This window comes from Saimiri boliviensis, chromosome 2 (assembly GCF_048565385.1).
Source record: "Saimiri boliviensis isolate mSaiBol1 chromosome 2, mSaiBol1.pri, whole genome shotgun sequence".
NCBI lineage: Eukaryota > Metazoa > Chordata > Mammalia > Primates > Cebidae > Saimiri > Saimiri boliviensis.
The window spans coordinates 232,992,183-233,014,255 of NC_133450.1; the positions used below are offsets into that span (position 1 = coordinate 232,992,183).

General features: G+C 43.3%; 1 protein-coding gene and 1 pseudogene across 2 annotated transcripts in view; both read right to left on the reverse strand.

Moving 5' to 3' along the window:
• LOC120366414 (uncharacterized) overlaps window positions 1–22,073 on the reverse strand; it is a 100,216-nt gene that overhangs the window by 30,642 nt on the left and 47,501 nt on the right. Inside the window, exon 3 of one of the 2 annotated variants that reach the window (XM_074395516.1) lies at window positions 20,527–20,724. The exons of the other annotated variant lie outside the window; for it this stretch is intronic. Coding sequence (XP_074251617.1) covers window positions 20,527–20,724 — 198 coding nt within the window. The remainder of the gene's footprint in view (window positions 1–20,526; window positions 20,725–22,073) is intronic. 2 annotated transcript variants of the gene reach the window in all.
• Window positions 1,736–14,562, reverse strand: LOC141583794 (prothymosin alpha pseudogene; annotated as a pseudogene).

Consider the following 22,073-nt stretch of genomic DNA (forward strand, 5'->3'; position numbering starts at 1 on the left):
CCCTGCCCTGACACCTGGACGTTACAATCTATTTTATTTTGTTTTTAATTTTTCTTTTTTTTTTTTTTTTAAAATAAAGACGGGGTTTCACCATGTTGGTCAGGCTGGTCTTGAACTCCCGACCTCAGGTGATCTACCCGCCTTGGCCTCCAAAGTGCATGGATTACAGGCGTGAGCCACCACGCCCAGCCTACATTTTTTTTTTTTTTTTTTTTTTTTCTTAATTTAAAAAGAGTCTCATCCTGTTCCTGAAGCTGGAGTGCTGTGCTGCAATCTCGGCTCATTGTAACCTCCGCCTGCCGGGGTCAAACGATTCTTCTGCCTCAGCCTCCCAAATAGCCAGGACTACAGTGCGACCCTCCATACCTGGCTAATTTTTGTATTTTTAGTAGAGACAGGGTTTCACCATACTGGCCTGGCTGGTCTCAAACTTCTGACCTCTGTGATCCACTCGCCTTGGCGTCCCAAAGTGCTGGGATTACAGGCACGAACCACTGCGCCTGACCCAGAAGTACAATTTGAGATGAGGTTAGAGTGGAGCCACAGAGCCAAACCATATCACTGCAAAGGATCCGCAGCAAAGGAGGTCATAAAATTAGAAATTTTAAAATAATTGTAGTTATATTTTTCAATTTATGAATTACTATATTATGTATTATTTATAAATGCATAGGAAGTTACACAAGGTTAAATGCAAATATCCTCTGGCTTTGGCCTGGCTTAGATCAGGGAAGAAACCCTCGACTGTAAAGGCTGCAGCCTACACTGTTATTTTTGCTTCATTCAGCCCGGTGTCTGATCAAATTTTCTGTCATTCAGGGCGTGAAGGGTGGGTCCTGATACCTTATCCAATCAGGAGCATTGGATTAGAAACTAATCAGGTGTGCAGCAGGATAAAACAGGACGCTTCCGTAATGTTGCGTCCGTATTCAGAGTTGCAGTTCTTCTCTTCACTGCTCTGCATCCTCTGTTCTAGAGGCCAAGCCTCCGTGGCCGTGTATCCTGCAGGTATTCGCAGATTTATGGCTAAAAGACCGGGACCCCCTGGAAGCCCAGAAATGGTGAGTACTGGGTCTGTCATTGTGAGAGAGGGGTGGGGGCTGGTGGGAACGGGCTGAAAGTGGCTGTAGCTGCCAGACTTCCTCTCAGCTCCGAAGTCGGAGGACCCAAACCCTCGTTGGCCCAGCTCGGCTCTTAGTCCCCCAGAGCCGTAAGACGGTGCCTGGGCCAGCAGCTGGGACCCTGGGAGTTCTGTCTTTTTCCTCTGCAGCAGCTTTGCCCTGGGCCGGAGCCCTCTCTGGGCGGCTCTGCGCTCCCAGCGCCTCATCTCACCCAGATTGTGCAGGGATGGGAAAGTCATCGGGGGGAATCGTGACTCGGGCTGCAGGATTCACGAGCGGAAAGCGCTGTGGTCCCTAGTTTCTCATTTTTCCTTTTAGAAATGTCTAGGAGTCACTGTCAAAATATTAGAAAATTAGATAAACGTGTGATTCAAGAATCATAGCGCGCCCAGCTACGGTTTGTGGGTTGTGGTCCATGGGAGAGACTTGAGGAAAGTCTTATAAGTTGCATGATGAAGCAGACCCAATTCAATCATCATCGTGTGGCACGGTTATGTAGTTTCCTTATTTGTAAGATCTAGGTGAAAATTTTTTGGTCATGTCATCAGAGATTAATTGGCAGTCTGTTGTTGACTAGGCTTGATTTATTTCTTCAATATAGTAATTTTCAAGAATTACTTTTTTTTTTTTTTTTTTTTTTTGGAGAGGGAGTCTTCTCTGTCACCCAGGGGAGTGGAACAGCACGATCTCAGCCTCTGGAGTAGCTGAGATTACAGGTGCCCACCACCACGCTGGCCTATTTTTGTATTTTTAGAAGAGACGGGGTTTCACCATGTTGGCTAGGGCAGTCTTGAACTCATGACCTGAAGTGATCCGCCCACCTCATTCTGCTAAAGTGCTGGGATTATAGGGGTGAGCCACTGCGCCCAGCTATGAGGGATACACTTGAGTTAGATTTTGTTGTTGTTAGAACAACTCAGCAAAATAAAATTCCTGTTTATTGTTTGACAACATTGTTTCACATATACATCAAACAGGTCAAAGAACAAAACAAAACAGCAACTTCATAGACAAAAAAGAAAAAAAAGGCTCTCGTTGCCCAGGCTGGAGTGCAATTGTATAATCTTGGCTCACTGAGACATCTGCCTTCTGGGTTCAAGCAATTCTCCTGCCTCAGCCTTCCGAGTAGCTGGGACTACAGATCTTTTTATACGGAAACAACCAGCTATGCCTTGGGATCAAAATCCTGAACAATCAAATGGAAATTACAGTGAAGATGAACAAAAGGAAAAGCAGAAATCAAGAGAAGGAGGAGGAGAAGCTGGCGGAAAGATAGAGCAAGAAAAAGAAGAGGAAATGGAAAAGGACGTGGATAATGAACAGGAAAAAAAAAGGACAATGGAAAATGAGAAACAGAAACAGTATCCCAAGACAAGATTAGTCAGCAAATCCCTCATGGACACTCTCTGGGCCAAGTTTAAGTTAAACAGGTTCCCCACAATACAGGAGAGTCTGTGGCTCTCATTTGAATTTGGCATGACATATAAGCAGATAAGTCAATGGTTCTATAAAAAGAGGAAGAAATATAATAAAGAAATGTCCAAGAAAAAGCGTAAGAAAAAACACGAGAAGGGGTCTCTGCGTTGCCGAGGCTGGTCTTGAACGCCTGCCCTCAAGAATCTTCCCGCCTTGGCCTCCAGAAATGCTGTGATTACAATCAGGAGCCATTGCACTTGGCTAACGAGTTTTATATGATACCATTACGAATAAATGGAATTCTGTAAGGATAAACAATAAAATATTAACAATTGTTAATTCTATGGAGTAAAACTAAATAAGGGGAATGCAAAGGAGTTTTTATACTTATTTTATTTTTACCCTACTGTATGTAATGTAAAATGGATGTTAATTAATTTTATTTAAGAAAAAAAATCAATAAAGAAATTAGCAACCTCAAAAAAAAAAAGGAAACCTTTTAATCTTTGGCCTTTTAACCATCTCATACAAACCAACTACTTACAGTACAGCTAAGTACATACACAGCAAAGGTACTAGAATGTTCGGAATACATCTGTTTTTGTGTTGTCGTTTTCGCTTTTTTTTTACAAGGTTTTTTTTCTCCTTTGAGATTATTATGAACATGGTCACTCCACAAGTAAAGTCAGAAGTAGGACAGAGAACACTCTGAAAGCTGGTTTGGTCATTGGAGATCATTAAAAATGGCTGACCCTAACAATATGTACAAAAATATAAAATGTAAATAAAAAATACAAATAAATTTCCTTTTTAAAGTATTTTTAAGAAAAAAAGCAGGGCTTTGGAAGTTTTGGCTCTGTTTTCCTCCCCTGTTGCAAATTCTCATGGTTTGGGTTGGGTGGTGGAGCGCGTGTCATCTGCAGGTGGCACTGCCCGTGGTGGGCGGGTGGACAGGCCTCTCTACTCGAAAGTGACCACGTGTAGATTCTGAGACGGGAAGTGGAGGGTGAATAGGTCACAGTGGCCTTTTTATGTTTGTTTTTTCTTAGTTTTACTTTTCCTTTTTGCTGTCTAGTCATCCTCGTCAGACTTCTGCTTCTTGGTATCGACATCGTCATCCTCATCATCTTCAGCTGCCCGCTTGCCCGTAGCAGACTCAGCTTGCTCGTCTTCCTCTCCATCCTCCTCCTCACCATCACCTTCCTCTTCCTCCTCGCGTTCCTCCCCACCTTCTTCCTCTTCTTCATCTATCTCATTGTCAGCCTCCTGCTCCCCATTGTCCTCATTCGCATTCTCGTCAGCAGGGGCCTCTTTCATTTTCCGCCTCTTCCACAACTTCCTTCTCCTTCAAGTCCTTGGTGGTGATTTCGGAGCTGGTGTCTCTGGCTGCGTTTGACATGGTGGGGCACGCGGGTGATCCGATGCGGGGGATTAAAAAGAAAGCGAGAGTTCAGGAACTCTGGCGATAAAGCTGCCAGAGAGTCCACGACCACGAAACAGGCACGCGGTTGCTGTGGCGAGCAAGGTGTCTGACGAGGAGCAATGCAAAGATGGCTTTTCAGAGCAGCCAGTGGGGAAATTTTTTTTTTTTTAAGTGAGAGCTGAGAACAAACAATCCACCTTAGTCTAACTGCCTGCTGTTTAAATATTTTACACTCCACATGAAACTGGTTTTCCCTTGCAATTTTTTTTTTTTTTAAGAGAGTGTCTCGATCTGTCGCCTAGGCTAGAGTGCAGTGGTGTGATCTCAGCTCACTGCAACTTCTCTTTCCTGGGTTCAAGTAATTCTTCTGCCTCAGCCTCCTGAATAGCTGGGATTACAGGTGCCTGCCATGATGCCCAGCTAATTTTTGTACTTTTAGTAGACACAGAGTTTTGTCATATTGGTCAGGCTGGTCTCAAACTCTTGGCCTCAAGTGATCTACCCACCTTTGCCTCTCAAAGTGCTGGGATTACAGGAATAAGGGATCGCACCCAGCCTGCATTTTTCAACTGTGTCTCCCCGCCCCCCCCACCCCGCTGCTGCAGTCTCCGACTCCTGGGTGCAAATCATTCTCTTGCCTCAGCCTCCTGGGTAGCTGGGATTATAGGGGCCCACCACCACACCTCGCTAGGTTTTTGTATTTTTCGTAGAGACGGAGTTTTGCGATGTTGGCCAGGCTGGTCTCAAACTGCTGACCTCGGGTGATCCACCCACCTTGGCTTCCCAAATTGCTGGGATTACAGAAGTGAGCCACCATGTCCACTCTCAACTGTGTCTTAAGCATGGTCTTAAGTCACCCTCCCTGTTCTCACAGACTAACTCTGGCTTGCAGTAAAATATTAAATTTCCAGTTCCACCTGACATTCCCACATGCCAACTTTTCTTTCTAACTCACATTATTATCTATTTCTTCTTTCTTGTATGTTTCAGACACAGCACTTACATTAATTATTTTTTTTTAATAAGGCATTGGATGACACTTAAAAGGTGCCATTCAATGCTTTGTGAAAAAAGTTTCCTGTTTGTAAATATTTCACATAAGAAGAAAGCAGAGGCCCCGCACGGTGACTCACGCCTGTAATTCTAGCGCTTTGAGAGACCCAGGCGAGTGGATCATTGAGGTCAGGAGTTGGAAACCAGTCTGGCCAACATGATGGAACTCCATCTCTACTAAAAATACAGAAAAATTAGCTGGGTGCTGTGGTGGGTGCCTGTAATCTCAGCTAGTCAGGAGGCTGAGGCAGGAGAATCGCTTGAACCCAGGAGACCGAGGTTGTAGTGAGCTGAGATTTCGCCACTGCACTCTTAGCTTGGACAAAAGAGCAAGACTTTGTCCTTAAAAAAAATAAAATAAAAAAAAGAGCAGAGAGTAATCCTCTGACATGATTGTAAAAAAATTCTGTGCTTCTTTTATTTTCTCCAAGCACAGATATCTTATCATAACGTCTGGGTTTAGTTTTTATTGGGGAAACCTTACAGGGTAATGTCTCTTCAGCCACAGGTTAGTTTTTTTTTTTTTCTGGTTAGGGTCTTAGTACTGCTTGGGGATAAATCAGGATACCCATCATGGCCATGTCTGCTGGAGTGTCTAGTGAATATCATTCCCTGAGTTATTTTCTTTCAGAAACCATCATTCTCAGCAAACTGACAAGAACAGAAAACCAAACACTGCATGTTATCACTCATAGGCAGGTGTTGAACAATTAGAACACATGGACACAGGGAGGGGAGCATCATACACTGCGGTCAGATGGGGGAGGTCTACCCGAGGGACAGTGGGGGGTGGGGAGGGATAACGAGGGGAGAAATACCAGATATAGGTGATGGGGGATGAAGGCAGCAAACCACCTTGCCATGTATGTACCTATGCAACAATCCTGCATGATCTGCACATGTACCCCAGGACCTATAGTACAATTAAAAAATAAATAAAAAAGAAAACACAGGGTATGAAGTATAGCCTTTCAAGAGAGCAAATGGATTCCCTGGGGCTGCGAGCAATCTCCTATAAAAGCATACTTCCTATAAGGAAGTACAATCCCTTAGGACATTAAAATCGTCTTTACCCAACTCAGCTTCCATTTCATGGAGGCACACGGCTGGTTAGCCAATCAGATGCTAGTATTGAGGGAAAATCACAAAAATAATTTCTGCCCTCTGGATTCTGTCAGATTTGTGAAGGGGGGAAAAAAACCTATCCCTAAAGACAGTAAAAACTGCCCCCGGTAAGATGGTGCAAGAATCCCAAAGTAATTGCACCTGGGGAATTCAGTAAGGCACAGTGCAGCGTCTCCTGGAATGGTTGTCATTGAACGTTTCAGTGAGCAGGATGCACATTAGAGACTCTCTCAAGTGACTGGATGGCTTGACTTGACACATGAGTCAGACATATCTGTGTTCCAATCAGCACTGTCACTCCCTGGGTTTGTCACCTTGAAAAGATATTTTCACTTCTTTTGACTTAAGTTAGTCAACTGTAAATTGCATTTTATCAGTAGAGCTCAATATGTAAGAAAATATTTATAAAGGGCACGAAAGAGGTGAGTTTCAGAAAAAAAAATTAGTCATGTATTCTATTTGTTACAAATTCATATTTACTCTTTTCTTTTTCAGTGTGAGTGTAGAAATTTTCTCAGGTGTTATTTTTTGGCTGCCTGATTTCAAACGGTACTCTAAGGTTTAACTTTGGGAATATCACCAAGGGAAAGAATATGAAAAATGTTTCTTCCATTATCGCTGTAGGAAATGAATACATTTGCACAAGAAAATGTGCTAGATAACTGGGGAATTACATAGATTCATCAAAATATTAATCTCTTTTTGCAAAATTAGTATGTGACAGTAAATGCCTCTGCCCTATATCTTGCTATCTTATTTTTATTTTTGAGATGAAGTCTCACTGTGTTGCCCAGGCTGGAGTCCAGTGGTGCAATCTCAGCTCACTGCAATCTCCGACTCCTGGGTTCAAGCGATTCTCCTGCCTCAGCCTCCTGGGTAGCTAGGAGTACAGGTGCCTGCCACCACATTCAGCTAATTTTTGTATTTTTAGTAGAGATGGAGTTTTGCCATGTTGGCCAGGCTGGTCTCAAACTCCTGACTTCAGGTGATCCACTCACCTGGGCCTCTTTGCTAAACCTTATGAGATGGGACTGGGCACCTTATAGAAGTTTGTTCATATTATTATTCACTGAATATCCTGTGATGGAAATAAGTAAATATATTTATAAGTAAATGATAAAATGAAAATATGTTTTCAAGGTGACAAACCCAGGGAGTGGCAGTGCTGACTGGAACACAGACATGTCTGACTCATGTGTCAAGTCAAGCCATTCATCACTTGAGAGAGTCTCTCACATGCATCCTGCTCACTGAAACGCTCAATGACAGCCATTCCAGGAGACACTGCACTGTGCCTTAGTGAGGTCCCCAGGTGGAAATAAGTAAATTGCATATTCTCTGAAAGAGAGAGATGCTTTTGCTTTTTCTCACTGAGCCATTAAAGGTAAGCACCTTAAAAATTTTTTCCCCTTGTATAAACACTGCATTTCAGCAATTTTTCTGGATTTATCTAACACTTATTTTCAAAAACTAAGTGACCATCTGACTTGGAAATTAAAGCCTGAGCCCTGTGACTCCAAGTTAAGGGCAATATGGAGCCTGCAAAGGGAGGTTGTTGAAGGCCTCATCAGTTCTTTCTAGGGAGCCTCCCCTGCAAATGTCCCAGCCTGCTCACCCTAGCCATGGAAGAAGTCTTTATACTGATAAACAACAGAGCCCAGGAAAGCTGGGGAGCCACAGGCAGATGCAGTTAGCATTAGAATGGGTGGGAATTGGGAATATCTTACTGAAGATAAAGGCGTTGCAGTTTTGGGGCAGTTTCTGGACTTTGTAAAATAAAACAAAGTTAGATTTAGGTAAGAAGTTCTGAATCCCAACAACAGAAAAAAAAGTACCAAGTATAAGATTTTTAAGGATATCAACATTTAGGCAGACAAGGACTTTCTTTCACAGAGAATAGCAAAAAAGCTTAGAAAGAAGGTGGAATGAGAATGGCATGATAGAAGGAAGGGGGCAAAATTAGATTCTAGATCAGAGAATGTTTGACCCTGAAGTCAGCAGGTTCTTAAGGAGAGACAGAAAATGGGGTTGTATGTTGACTCAGACTGAGGATAGCTCAAAGGTCAGGAGCCCTGGGAGAATAGAAATATTTAAGCAAAGTTGATTAAGAAGTATTTTATTATGACCACCGAAGAAAAGTATTTAGCTGATTCTTTTACAAGAAAGAGGTGGACATTTGCAGTCTACGTCTGACTATATGATAAGAAAGAAAATACACCACCATCTAAGTCATCATGGGAAGAGTGTTTCATTAAGCTGTTGCTGAAGACCCCAAAGGATGTAGAATTTTACTTTATTTTATTTTTTGAGACAGAGTCTTGCTCTGTCACCCAGGATGGAGTGCAATGGCATGATCTCAGCTCACTGCGACCTTCACCTCCTGGATTCAAGCGATTTTTCTGTCTCAGCCTCCCAAGTAGCTGGGATTACAGGCACCCACCACCGTGCCTGGCTAATTTTTTGTATTTTTAGTAGAGATGGGATATCATCATGTTGGCCAAGTTGGTCTCAAACTCCTGACCTCAGCCAATCCACCTGCCTCGGGCTCCCAAACTACTGGGATTATAGGCATGAGCCACCAAGCCCCGCCAGGGAATTTTATTAATCACAGCTATTTACCAGAATTATCTATATGCCCCATCTTTCCCAACTTTTTTTTTTTTTTTTTTCGGTCTTATACATCTTTTTTCCCCCATTTGACTGTTTCTGGGTTGCACGTTTTATAATAAACTGTTTAATGTAAGTACAGGATTTTGCTGAATTCTGAGAGTATTTCTATCAAATTACTCAACTTGAGGGAGATTATGGAAATCCCCAATTTACAGACAGTAGCTCAGAAGCATAGATAGTTCCCTGGGATTTGTGACAGGCATATGCAGTAAGGGCCATATGGTGAGACTGAGCTCTGGATAATGGTCTGTGTTGACTCTGGGTGGTATCAGGATGGAAGTGTCAGACAACAAATTGGTGTTAAAAAATTTTGTGGTGCCAGCCTGACCAGCATGGTGAAATGCTGTCTCACTAAAAATACAAAAATCAGTCAGTTGTGGTGATGGGGACCTTGTAATCCCAGCTACTCAGGAGTCTGAGGCAGGAGAATCGCTTGAACCCAGGAGGTGAAGGTTGCAGTGAGCTGAGATGGCACCACTGCACAACCAGCCTGGGTGACAAAGTGAGAGACCATCTCAAAAAAACGAAAAACAACAACAACAACAACAAAAAAAAACCCAGATACACCTTAAGTGTAAGAAAGTCATGTAGCATGAATTGTCGAGTGTGTTTGTGTGTGAGTTTGTATGCATTTTCAGAAGAACAATGTTGAAACAAAAAATACCATTTTACTAAGGTGGATAATTAACTAGAAACCTGGAAACCTCAAAGATTCTGAAAAAAAAAAAAAATTTTTTTTTTTTTTTTGAGACAAAGTCTTGCTCTGTTGCCAGGTGCCAAGCTAGAGTGCAGTGGTGCAAGCTCGGCTCACTGCAACCTCTACCTCCCAGGTTCAAGCAATGCTCCTGCCTCAGCCTGCCAAGTAGCTGGGACTACAGGCCTGCACCACCACGCCCAGCTAATTTTTGTATTTTTTAGTAGAGACAGGGTTTCACCATGTTGGCCAGGATGGTCTCGGTCTCTCGACCTCGTGATCCACCCACCTCCGCCTCCCAAAGTGCTGGGATTACCGGCGTGAGCCACCGCGCCTGGCCCTGAAAAAAAATTTATAATCTGTGCCTTGTTGATTTGTTACTGTAAAATCTTATCACACCCAAATCTTTTCTTAAATTGTAATCCCACATGTCAAAGGAGGGACTTGGTGATTGGAACATGGGGGTAATTTTCCCCATGCTGTTCTCATGACAGTAAGTGACCTCTCAAAAGAGCTGATGGTTTTATAAGTGGCAGTTTTTTTCTGCTCTCCTCCTCTCCTGCTGCCTGGTGAAGAAGGAACTTGCTTCTCCTTTGCCTTCCATTGGAATTGTAGGTTTCCTGAGACCTCCTCAGCCGTGCGGAATTGTAAGTAAATTAAACCTCCTTTCTATATAAATTACCCTTTCCCTGGTAGTACCTTTACAGTAGTGTGAAAACAGACTAATAAAGAAAATTAATATGGGGTGTTTGGGACACTGATATAAAGATAATTGAAGATGTGGAAGTGACTTTGGAATTGGATAATAGGCAGATGTTGGAACAGTTCAGAACGCTCAGAAAAAGAATGTGGGAAAGTTTGGAACGTTCTAGACACTTGTTGAATGCTTTTGACCAAAAGCTAATAGTGGTATAGATGACAAAGTCCAGATTGAGGTGGTCTCAGATGGAGATAAGAAACTTATGCTTAAAATGGAAACAGAACATAAAAGTTTGGAAAATTTGCAGCCTGATCATGAGGTAGAAAATAAAACTCCATTTTTGGGGAAAGAAATTCAAGCCACTGCAGAAATTTGAGGAAGTAAAGAAGAATTGAATGTTAATAGCCAAGACAATGGGGAAAATGCCTTCACATCATGTCAAAGATCTGAGGCCCTTCCATCACAGGCGAGGAGCCCTAGGAGGAAACACTGGTTTCATGGTTGAGGCCCAGGGCCCCACTGCTCTATGCAGTCTCGGGACTTGGCGCCCTGTATCCCAGCTGCTCCAAATCCGACTGTGGCTGAAAGGGGCCAACATAGAGCCTGGAGTATTTCTTCAGAAAGTGCAATCTTCAAGCCTTGGTGGCTTCCATGTGGTGTTGGGCATGCGAGTGCATGTAAGACAAGCGTTGAGCTCTAGGAACCTCTGCCTAGATTTCAGAGGATGCATAAAAATGCCTGGATGTCCTCTGCAGTGGCAGAGCCCTCACAGAGAAGCTGTGCTAGGGCAATACATAAGAGAAATGTAAGGTTGGAGCCCTCATGTAGAATGCCCACTGGAGCTGCATACTGGAGTTGCAAGAAGGCAACTATACTCCAGACCCCAGAATGACAGATCCAGCATGAGCTGCACTGTGCACCTGAAAAAGCCACAGGCATTCAATTCCAATCCATGAAGGTGCTGCCCAAGGCCATGAGGGCCCCCCTTGCATCGGCATGCCCCAGATGTGAGATGTGGAGTCAAATGAGATCATCTCAGGGCTTTAAGATTTAATGACTGCCCTGCTGGAATTCAATCTTGCATAAGGTCTGCAGCTCCTTGGTTTGGGCCAATTTCTCCCATTTGAAATGGGAGAATTTATCTAATGACTATATTCCCATTGTATCTTGGAAGTAATTAACTTGCTTTTGATATACAGGCTTATAGGTAGCAGGGATTTGCCTTGTCACAGATTAGAGTTTGAACTTAAGACTTTTGTGTTAATGCTAAAATGAGTTAAGACTTTGGGGGACTGTTGGGAAAGCATGTTTGGTTTTGAAATATAAAAAGGGCCTGAGATTTGGAAGTGGCCAGGAGCAGAATGATACCCAGGGTGTTCTCATGATAGTGAGTGAGTTCTTACGAGATCGGATGGTTTTATAAGTGTTAATTTTTTCTGCTCTCCCTATCTCCTGCCACCTCGTGAAGGAGATACCTGTTTTTCCTTTACCGTCTGCCATTATTGTAAGGTTCTTGAGGCCTCCCCAGCCATGTGGAACTGTGACTCAAACTTCTTTTCATCATAAATTATCAAGTCTTGGGTAGTATCTTTATAGCAGTGTAAAAAAAGACTAATGCACAAATATAAGTTAGGGCTATCTGTGTACTAGATGCTTCATAATTAGCCATAATTATTCCTGCTTGAGTTTCTTTGTAACTCTCAGTCACAAAGGGAAAATATTTGTGGTGAAAAAATAACATTGATTCAGCTTATGAAGAGAACATCTATTCCCAAGCTGCAAAATGGCCTCTCTGAATTTAAATAAAAATTCTGCTTTTTAAATTTTCTGATTATCTTTTATGTCTTTGTATGTTTGTCCCTTTGATGTATCCATCACAGCCCTTCCCCTTTTTTCTGTGTTATGGCTATAGTTTTCTCACTATTCTCTCTGTGCCACACCATTTCACACAGTACTTTAAAGGTTCTGATGAGAAGTTTCTAATTTTTTTTTTTTTTCTGAGACGGAGTTTCACCCTTGTTACCCAGGCTGGAGTGCAATGGCACAATCTCAGCTCACTGCAACCTCAGCCTCTTGGGTTCAGGCAATTCTCCTGCCTCAGCCTCCTGAGTAGCTGGGATTACAGGCACACGCCACCATGCCCAGCTAATTTTTTGTATTTTTAGTAGAGACAGGGTTTCACCATGCCGACCAGGATGGTCTCGAACTTCGTGATCCACCCACCTCGGCCTCCCGAAGTGCTGGCATTACATGCATTAGCCACCACACCTGGCCATTTTAAGATTCTCAATCACTTCTTTTGCCACGTAAAGTAATATATTCACAAGTTCTTGGGATTAAGATGTAAACATCTTACAGAAATCATTATTCTGTCCTCCACAGGGTCCCTTGAGTGTTTGTCTGAATACTAAGTTCCACAGCATAAGGTAAGACTCCAGGAATCCAAGAAAAGAGCAATTTATGGCAATCTATAAGCTTATAAAGTGAACCAAGCTCTAACAGGACTTAGAGACAATCCAGTTCCCATGAGCAAGACTGAAGAAATCTTGTTGAATACTTAGGCCATTCAGCAGAAACCCCCAAAATGCAACACCTTAAGAATAAGATGAAGCAAGCCTTAAACAAACCTTCAAAAGGATGAAGCTGCATACCAGAACAATACCTGACATTCTTTAAAGAAGACCAAAAAATTCTCCTCAACAACGTAGCATCCAGAGTATCTAGTGTCCCGTTAAAAATTACTAGATGTGACAGAGCAAAAAAATGTGACTCATAACCAAGAGAAAGAAATACTCCAAAAAACAGCCTCAGAAATGATAAAGATAATGGGATTTGTATATAAGGACTTTAAAATAGTTACAAGTTTATATACTTTTTGCTATTTATTAAATAATAAAGTTATTATGTTTGCATTCATAATAGAATGACTTATCCTCCCACTATAAACAACTAGAAAAACTGGACAAATATATGCGACAATTGTTTTAAGACATTTAATAGCAGGCAATCACAGAGAAAAGGAAAGAAATTAGGTGAGTTTATGATAAGGTTTTGGGCTGAAGGCAGTTCCCCAACTGGGAGCCCAGGAACAGGGGACCCAAATAGCCCCCAGTGGACTCTCTGAATTTAGGAGACAGAAATCAGGATATAGGGAGGCTGAGACAGCTACAAAGTTATAGGACAGAGTTCTAGAGATGTGGGATCTGTGTGGAAAAAATATTTCAAGCAATCTGCTATGGGCTGGACGAGGTGGCTTACACCTGTAATCCCACTGCTTTGGGAGGCTGAGGCAGGTGGATCACTTGACAAAGCCAGAGGTTTGAGACCAGCCTGGCCAACATGGTGAAACCCCGTCTTTGCTAAAAATACAAAAATTATCCAGGCATGGTGTGAGGTGCCTGTAATCCCAGTTACTTGGGAGACTAAGGCAGGATAATCTCTTGAACCCAGGAGGCAGAGGTTGCAGTGAGCCAAAATTGTGCCACTGCCCTCCAGCCTGGGCGACAGAGTCCAGCTCCATCTAAAAAGAAAAAAATCTGCATATGGATGTGCTTGAGTCGTTGATGAGTACTGGCTCCAGGCAAGGGAAACAGGGTGAAACTCCAGGAGGACAGGAAGCAACTAGGGAGCTGAATTAGTCTCAGAGCTCCCAAAGCAGGAAGATATTTGAGTTCTAATCACCCTAAGTAGAAAGTGCTCAGTGATCAGTCATTCAGTAGAGAGCTCCACGGGGCCACACCTTGGCAGTAGTGTGGACCTATCCTTTTATTCAAAGCATTTGAATGCCATTCTAACAACACTTAAAAACAGACTGAAAGATAAAACTGTTTTACCAATAACTTAACTCCTTGCCACACTTGCAACAATTTAAAGAAAGACAAACAAAATTCAGACAGTCCACAACATAATATTCACAATATTGGGCATCTAATCAAAATTTACCAGATACTGCATTATAAAAAGCAAGAAAATGTGACACATAACCCAGAAAATATTAGTCAGTAGAAACAATGAGAAAAGACAGGTGCTGAACCAGCCACCAGGGACATTAAAACAGACATGATAACCATACTGAAGTATTGATAGGAAAACATAATGAAAGGAGAGTGGAAGATACTTAAAAAGGAACCTAATAGGCCGGGCGCGGTGGCTCAAGCCTGTAATCCCAGCACTTTGGGAGGCCGAGGCGGGTGGATCACGAGGTCAAGAGATCGAGACCATCCTGGTCAACATGGTGAAACCCCGTCTCTACTAAAAATACTAAAAATTAGCTGGGCATGGTGGCGTGTGCCTGTAATCCCAGCTACTCAGGAGGCTGAGGCAGGAGAATTGCCTGAACCCAGGAGGTGGAGGTTGCGGTGAGCCGAGATCGCGCCATTGCACTCCAGCCTGGGCAACAAGAGCGAAACTCCGTCTCAAAAAAAAAAAAAAAAGAGAGAAAAACTCTCTCTCAAAAAAAAAAAAAAAAGGAGCCTAATAAAATGCCTAGAGATTTTATTAAAACAGTATTTGTTTCATCTGTCATGGTTGCAAAAAAATATCTGAAACAAAAATTCTATTGGATGTGATTAACAGCAGATTAGACATTGCAAAAATAGGATGAGAAAGCCTAAAGAAAATCTGCATGTTCTGTACATGTATCCCAAAACTTAAAGTATAACAAAAACAAACATATTTTCTTATGACAGATTGGTACCCAATAAATGGAAATTACTGTAAGTTACTGAAAACCATAACAAGCATAGCCTCAACGTGATGGGTGATAGAACATGAAAGATAACAACAAGCTTTTGTCAGAATCGCTTAAGGGAAATTCTTGCCAACAAGCCTCCAGTAGACAATTCCAGGACAATAAGCAACAGAGCAAGTACACACCTAGCAAGGAGGAACTTTCATCCCAACCTGGTTATTGTTTATATTCTAAGTGTTTTCAAGGTAAAAATTTGCAAATATTCTTTAGATTTTATTTTTATCTAGCAAAGCAAAATTGCTGGTTGGTGCATAGTTCACTCAAAGCCCTTTTGCTAAGCCCTTGCATTCTTTCCAAGATTCCTCTTTATCTGCCTGTTAAGAGTGGGCACCTCTGTCTTTGGTCACAATTTCCAAAGTGTTGGAATTACAGGAGTGAGCCTCTGCTCCTGGCCACAACTGGAACTCTCATACATTGCAAGATGCCTGTAATTCCGGTGCTTTGGAGGTCAAGGCAGGAGGACTGCTTGAGCCACGAGTTCCCGGCTGCCGTGAACTATGACTGAGCCACTGCACTTCAGCCTGGGTGACTAAGTGAGACTTTGTTTCTTTTTAGGGAAAAAAAAAAAAAAAAAAAAAAAAAAATCAGACCAAGCATCACCAGTATGTCTTCTGTAGAATTAAACAGAATCAGAGGCAAGAAGCAACTTTATCCTATTATAAAGGAAACACTTTCGGTTTGTGTATAATCGTAGTTTCTGTTTTAAAATACCCACAGATTATCAGATTAAGAAATAAAACTTCCAAGTTTATTTTCTCAAAATTTTTATGAAATACAGAAGTTGGAGCTCACTGAATGCCTTGTTGCACTCATTTTTATAATAATGAAATTTTTAGTCTTCTTCCAGTTAATGTTAGTAATTGGGAGCTTCCCAGCTGGTGAACTGCAGAGGGGTTAAGGTATGGATGTGTCAGGCTGAAGTTCTAAGGCTGAGTATCTCCAGCCAGGGGCAGCTTCTTCAGTTCAACCAGCAGACTTTCCTTTAGAATGTAAGTGAGTCATTAAATGAAAATCTTAGGAGTCAAAAATTATTGGGACTCATTGTGTTAATGGTTTGCTTTGTAGTGTGCCTGGCTTCAGGACACAAGTTAAATCCTACAGTTAGAAAGGGAAAATGTTTTTTTAATTTTTAAAAACCTTTTTATTCTTTACCACATCAAGCATGTGAACCTAGAGAATTTTTTTGATGCTCTATATTCTTTTGCTAAAATAATTCAGTTCTAGTTCTTTTCTATCATTAGTCTAAACTTTTTTTTGTTATTACTAAACTCAATTTGGGTTCAAAATCTTATTTCCGGCCCAGGTAACATAGTGAGACCTGTCTCTACAAAAAAAAAAAATTAGCTGGGCATGGTGGCATGAGCCTGTAGTCCCAGCTACTCAGGAGGCTGAGGTGGGAGGATCACTTGAGCCCAAAAGATGAGACTGTAGTGAGCTGTGGTGATGGCGCCACTGCACTCTAGCCTGGACAACAGAGTGAGACCCTGTCTCAAAAAAAACCCATATTTGATTAATAAAAGTTGTGGAATAATATGTATTACCTCCTTATTCTATCCTTGAAATGGTTTACATAATTGTGGCTGTTATTGGCCATATAGCTTTGAATGAAGAAGGAGAAAGACAGGGAGGAAGCAACAAAGGAAAGGAGGGAGGGAGGAGGGAGGAGAGAGGAATAAGACCCCAGGTGATGTCTCTAGAGTAAAATGTGTTCACTGCGTGCAGAGACCATGGAAGGGTGTCCCTTTAAGGGAGGGTGGGACATGAGAAGAGTATGGGGCTTGGGAGGGCAGGACTGAAACCACCTAGGGGTAGGCTTGTAGCTTGGGTGGAGGGCAACTGAGATAATCAAAGGCTGGTGACGCTCAGATGGCCACATTGTTTTCCACCAGGCTGGTCCAAAGGTATGTCCTGCTTTGCATTCCAGATCTCAGTTCCTTATCCAGGGCAGCCAGCTCCTCCCTGAACTTCTGTGGCACAGCCTTAGGGCCAGGGCCTGAAAAATACTCTCCTTATGCTGGCCCACACCCATGTGGGATGGAGAGGAAAAGACCCAGAGTTTAGGGTGCCACATGGCCCTATGGCTGCCTCTTTCCTCAGGGCCCTGGGCACTCAGCTCTCACCATAATGGACTAGCATGTGCCCAGTTGCCAAGTGATGGATATCTTGAGAAAAGCCTGATGAAAGTTGGGCAGTGTCGCCATCACTGTCTCCAGCATTGCATCATTGGTGGTTGGCAGGGGTAGCCATATCATGCAGGGTGCATTAGGGACCCAAATGTACCAATCCAGCTAAGGAAAGTCAGGATCTAGCGTCAATATCTGCTAAGCATGAAAAGCTTGTGAACCCTGTGCACACAAACTCCTCCCTCACCCCAGGCCCCCAAATTCCCAGCTGTTCATCTCTGCTAAGTACCTGACCCAGGTGGACAGAGGAGTGTTGGCCAGTGCAGGTAAAGATACACATGGTGACAAAGTGGCATACCTGGTCCCAAGACTGTAAAGACACAGGAAACCCTTCAAGGGGTGGGGAGAGTTAGAAGCTGTGAAGCCAGGAGTAGAGCCAAGCTCAGAGAATGAGGCAGAGAGAGGAGAACAAGAGGGGTGAGAAAGAGTGGCAGGAATGCTCAGTAACTCTTGTGGGAATTACCGTAACAGCAGGCTGGGTTGTAGGAGTGGGAGCTCTGCTGGGCAGGTCCCACTCAGTAGGATGCTGGTGCTGACTAATACTGGCTCACAAGAGTCAGTCAATGATGTCAAGGTTTTTAGCAAGCTGGTCAACATTACCTTAGTAGCCAGAGTAGGAATATTTATGCCATGGAAATGTACAAATGTTACCAATTGGGACTTTTTATTTACTGAGAGTCAGTTGTTAAACATTTATGAACAACCACTGGTCCCGCTGCATCAGGCACCTAAGGGGTTCTCAGTGTATAGAATGGGGACCTGTCTCCACCTGAGAGGGAATGAAATCTGCTCACTTGAGCAGCTCCAAAGGCAGCTCCTTCCTCACCAGTCACCACCTCAGGAGCAAGGATGGGCAGGGTCAGGCGAATCAACCAGCCCTGAGTCCAGAGTCAGAAAGAAGAGTGACCTAGAATCTCCCTTTCTCTCCCCATACCTGGTCTAAAACTTCCATGTTGGAGACCAGCCCAGTCCTGGCCTGGATGTTAATTTTCAAGGTGTATTGCATGTGGGGAATTATAAGCTAGAGGGAAAAAAGCAGGGAAGGGCAAGGTCAGAAGAAAGCTGCACAGGTCTCTGCAGGAGATAGAGGTTGACAAAGAGGAAGGGTACCAGGTCTTCAGAAAAATCACAGACTTAAAGTTCAGTATCTCTCAACAGTGAGTTTTCAGAAGTATCATTCAACCCAGCAATCCCACTACTGGATATATACCCAAAGGAATAGAAATTGTTCTGCCATAAAGACACATGCATGTTTATGTTCATCACAGCACTATTCACAATAGCAAAGACATGGAATCAACCTAAATGCCCATCTACAATAGACTGGATTAAAAAAATGTGGTACATATACACCATGGAATACTAAGCAGCCATAGAAAAGAACAAGATTGTATCTTCTACAGCCAACATGGATGGAGCTGGAGGCCATAATCCTAAATGGACTAACACAGGAACAGAAAGCCAAATATCGCATGTTCTCACTTGTAAGTGGGAGCTAAGGGGACACTGAATACACATAGATACAAAGAAGGGCACAACAGACACCAACATCTACCTGAAGGTGGAGGGTGGGAGGAGGGAAGGACCTATCGGATAACATGTTTATTTCCTGGGTGACAAAATCATCTGTACACCAAACCCCTGTGACACACAATTTACTTATATAACTAACCTGCACATATACCTCTGAAAGTAAAAGTTAAAAATAAATAAAAATAAAAATAAACCACCAAGTTTTTAGTTGATTTGCATTGACTAACATGTTCCACAAACCATTGACTTAGTGTTTTATGATAACTGAAAGACATCATTCTCCTTTCTTTTCATATTTTTTTCCACAGGTCTAGACTAAAGTTTCTCAACTTTTTTTTCCCATTATCATTCAATAAGTTGTCTTTTTTTTTCTTTTTAGACATGGAGTCTCGCTCTTGTCGCCCAAGCTGGAGTGCAATGGCACGATCTTGGCTCACTGCAACCTCTGCCTCCTGGGTTCAAACCATTCTCCTGTCTTAGCCTCCCAAGTAACGGGATTACAGGTGCCCACCACCACGCCCAGCTAATTTTTGCATGTTTAGTAGAGATGAGGTTTCTACCACGTTGGTCAGACTGCTCTCAAACTCCTGATCTCAAGTGATCCGCCTGCCTCAGCCTCCCAAACTGCTGGAATTATAGACATGAGCCACTGCACCCGGCCTAAGTACCCTTTTGAGACCTTTTGTTCTAATCTGAGCCCACCTCATAAAATTTTAATGCTATATATATACTGTATATCCATTTATGTATTGCATTACATTTGTGATTTGTACATAAAAATAATAAGATTTTTCACACACATTTTCCCACCACCTTCATCCCTTGGGGGACATTGTTGCCCCATTGAGAATGGATGGTCAACCACTGCCTCCCTCCACAGCCTTGGCTCCTTCCTCTCCCCTTCATCCATTATGCTTACCTTCTTCAGCCACTGGTGAGAGTTTTCAACCAGGTATGGGGAGAGAAAGGGAGATTCTAGGTTACTCTTCTTTCTGACTCTGGAGGCAGAGTGGGTCAATTTACCTGACCTTGCCCATCCTTCAAAGAGCGAAAGAAGCCGAGCTCATTCCACCTCAATCCTGCATAAGCTGTTCCCTCTGCCTGGAACACTGTGCCCCACCTTGGTCATTTCACGGTTAGCTTCTGACAGTCACATTCTCTATGTCATCTTTTTCAAGGGAGGCTCTTCTGACCACCCAATCTAAATTTGCCATCACATCACCCTGCTTTGATTCTCTGCATTGCACCTACCACAGCTGATATGTTACAATACAATCTCTACTGTCTGTTTGCCTTTGCTGAAAATGAAAATCTTAAAAGATCAGGATCTCAACAATCTTGCTTACTGCTAGCATCTAGAATGGTTCTTGTCGCACAGGAGGCACCCAATACATGTTTTTAATAAGTAAATACTTTGCTCTAATGGTCTGTAATAAACCAGGTAACTGTTCTTGGTCTGGGCCCCTCTAACTGGCTAGTATCACTATTTTAGAACTGATAAATGACTGGCTGGATAAAAATCTTTGTATATTATTTGCATAGTTTCCTCTTATTGGATGGAATCTTTGGTCATTTGCATGTACTGTTTATGTGCTGTACCAATATCTGTGCTTTGCATATAAAGAGTAAGATTTTTTTTTTGCTACTTTCCCCAAGAATGATTCCCACCCCCATGGAAGGTGATATCCCCTTTGAAAAATGCATGGTCAGCCATGCTTGCACTCTTTTGCTCTCACATCTTCCATTCCTTGGTTCTTTCCATACCCTGAGACTCATCAGAGAGAGAGCCTCCTGAGGTGGGAACATGCCGTGGGGGCAGAGATAGAGGCCTGCTGGACAGAAGGGAATAAGGTGTTACCTTGAAGACAGGATGTATCGAAGGCACCTCATGGTGTTCACAGCAATGACCTCTGCCATCAAGTGTCCCCTCATAGGATGAGACTGTGGCTCATGGAGCTGGAAGTCAGAGCTATGGGCCCAGCATTTGACCAGAAGCCAGACCATTGCAGGATCCATGGGCAAGAAAAGTAGAGGTGGCTGGGATCCTATGTTGGAGCTGGAATAGGAACAAGGTGTGAGGAGAGAAGGGGTGAGTGCCAAGTGCTCAGCGACCCCCTCCCTTGCATGTTTAACCTCTCCCTTAGTCCTCCAAATGTGCTTCCCTTTCTCCATCTCACGACTGCCACTCCCTACAGCTACCATTTCTTCCCCTCTCTTTCCTACCCACACAGTACATTGGCACCCTGAAAGCTGCTCTACCTCCTACGTTCTGCAGAAACTGCTCTTCTAGTGCCTTCTCCAGCCTCTACTTCCCCTTTCAGTCCCCAGTGTGGACAAGATTCAAACTGCCTGCTTCCTTCATCCCACACTTTTTTCAAAATCTCATCTTTTAGCCCCACCTTTACACAAATGACTGAATGAATCTCTAGTTCTCAGCTACCTGCCAATTTAAATGCCTTCCTGTTACCTCAACATTGGCTAGGCGGAAGCCTACACGAGCGCCCTGTCCTCTTTATTTATGTTATTTCTGCAGACACCTGGCCTGGCTTACCTTTCCTCCCTCCTTGATTTCCCTCTGCACCCACATCCACCTGTCCTCTCCATCCTGATGGTCACCACCCACATGTGAGCCCACCTCCTCTAGGGGAAAGTGCTAGAGCACGTCGCCCTAATTCCTGTTTCTAGCATCTACCCTCTCCAACCTAACCTAATCACAACTGCCTATACGGTGTGCCCACAGCACATTTTTTTTTTTTTTTTTTTTTTAATGAGATGGAGTTTTGTTCTGTTGCCTAGGCTGGAGTGCAGTGACGCAATCTCAGCTCACTGCAACCTCTGCCTCCTGGGTTCAAGTGATTCTCCTGCCTCAGCCTCCCGAGAAGATGGGATTACAGGCACGCACCACTACACCCAGCTAATTTTGTAGTTTTGGTAGAGACAGGTTTTACCATGTTGACCAGGCTCAACTCAAACTCCTAACCTTAGGTGATCCGCCTGCCTTGGCCTCCCAAAGTCCACAGCACATTTCATCACAGCCTTCTCCAGCTTCCACGTCATACTCCTTAGCCTGGCATAGTCTGGCCCCTAGTCCATCTGCCCCCTAGAAATCTTCTAAACTCCTCTGCCTCAGCCTCTCTGTCCAATCCATCTTGCCCCTGAGGACAAATCCTTCTCCTCCGTCCAGTTTGAGTCCTGGCCCTCCTTCAAGGCTCATGATACCCCACCTCCCCAATCCCTCCTGGGCTGTCTGTCCTCAGGGACTTCCTCAGTACCAGAGCTTCTTCAGATTGCCCCAATCTTTCTCTCCTGCTATACTGCAGGGCCTTCAAATCACAGACTTTGCCTATTTCCTCCTTTAATGTCTACCCCAGTGCCTTAGCACAGTGCCTTTGCAGATAGTGGGTG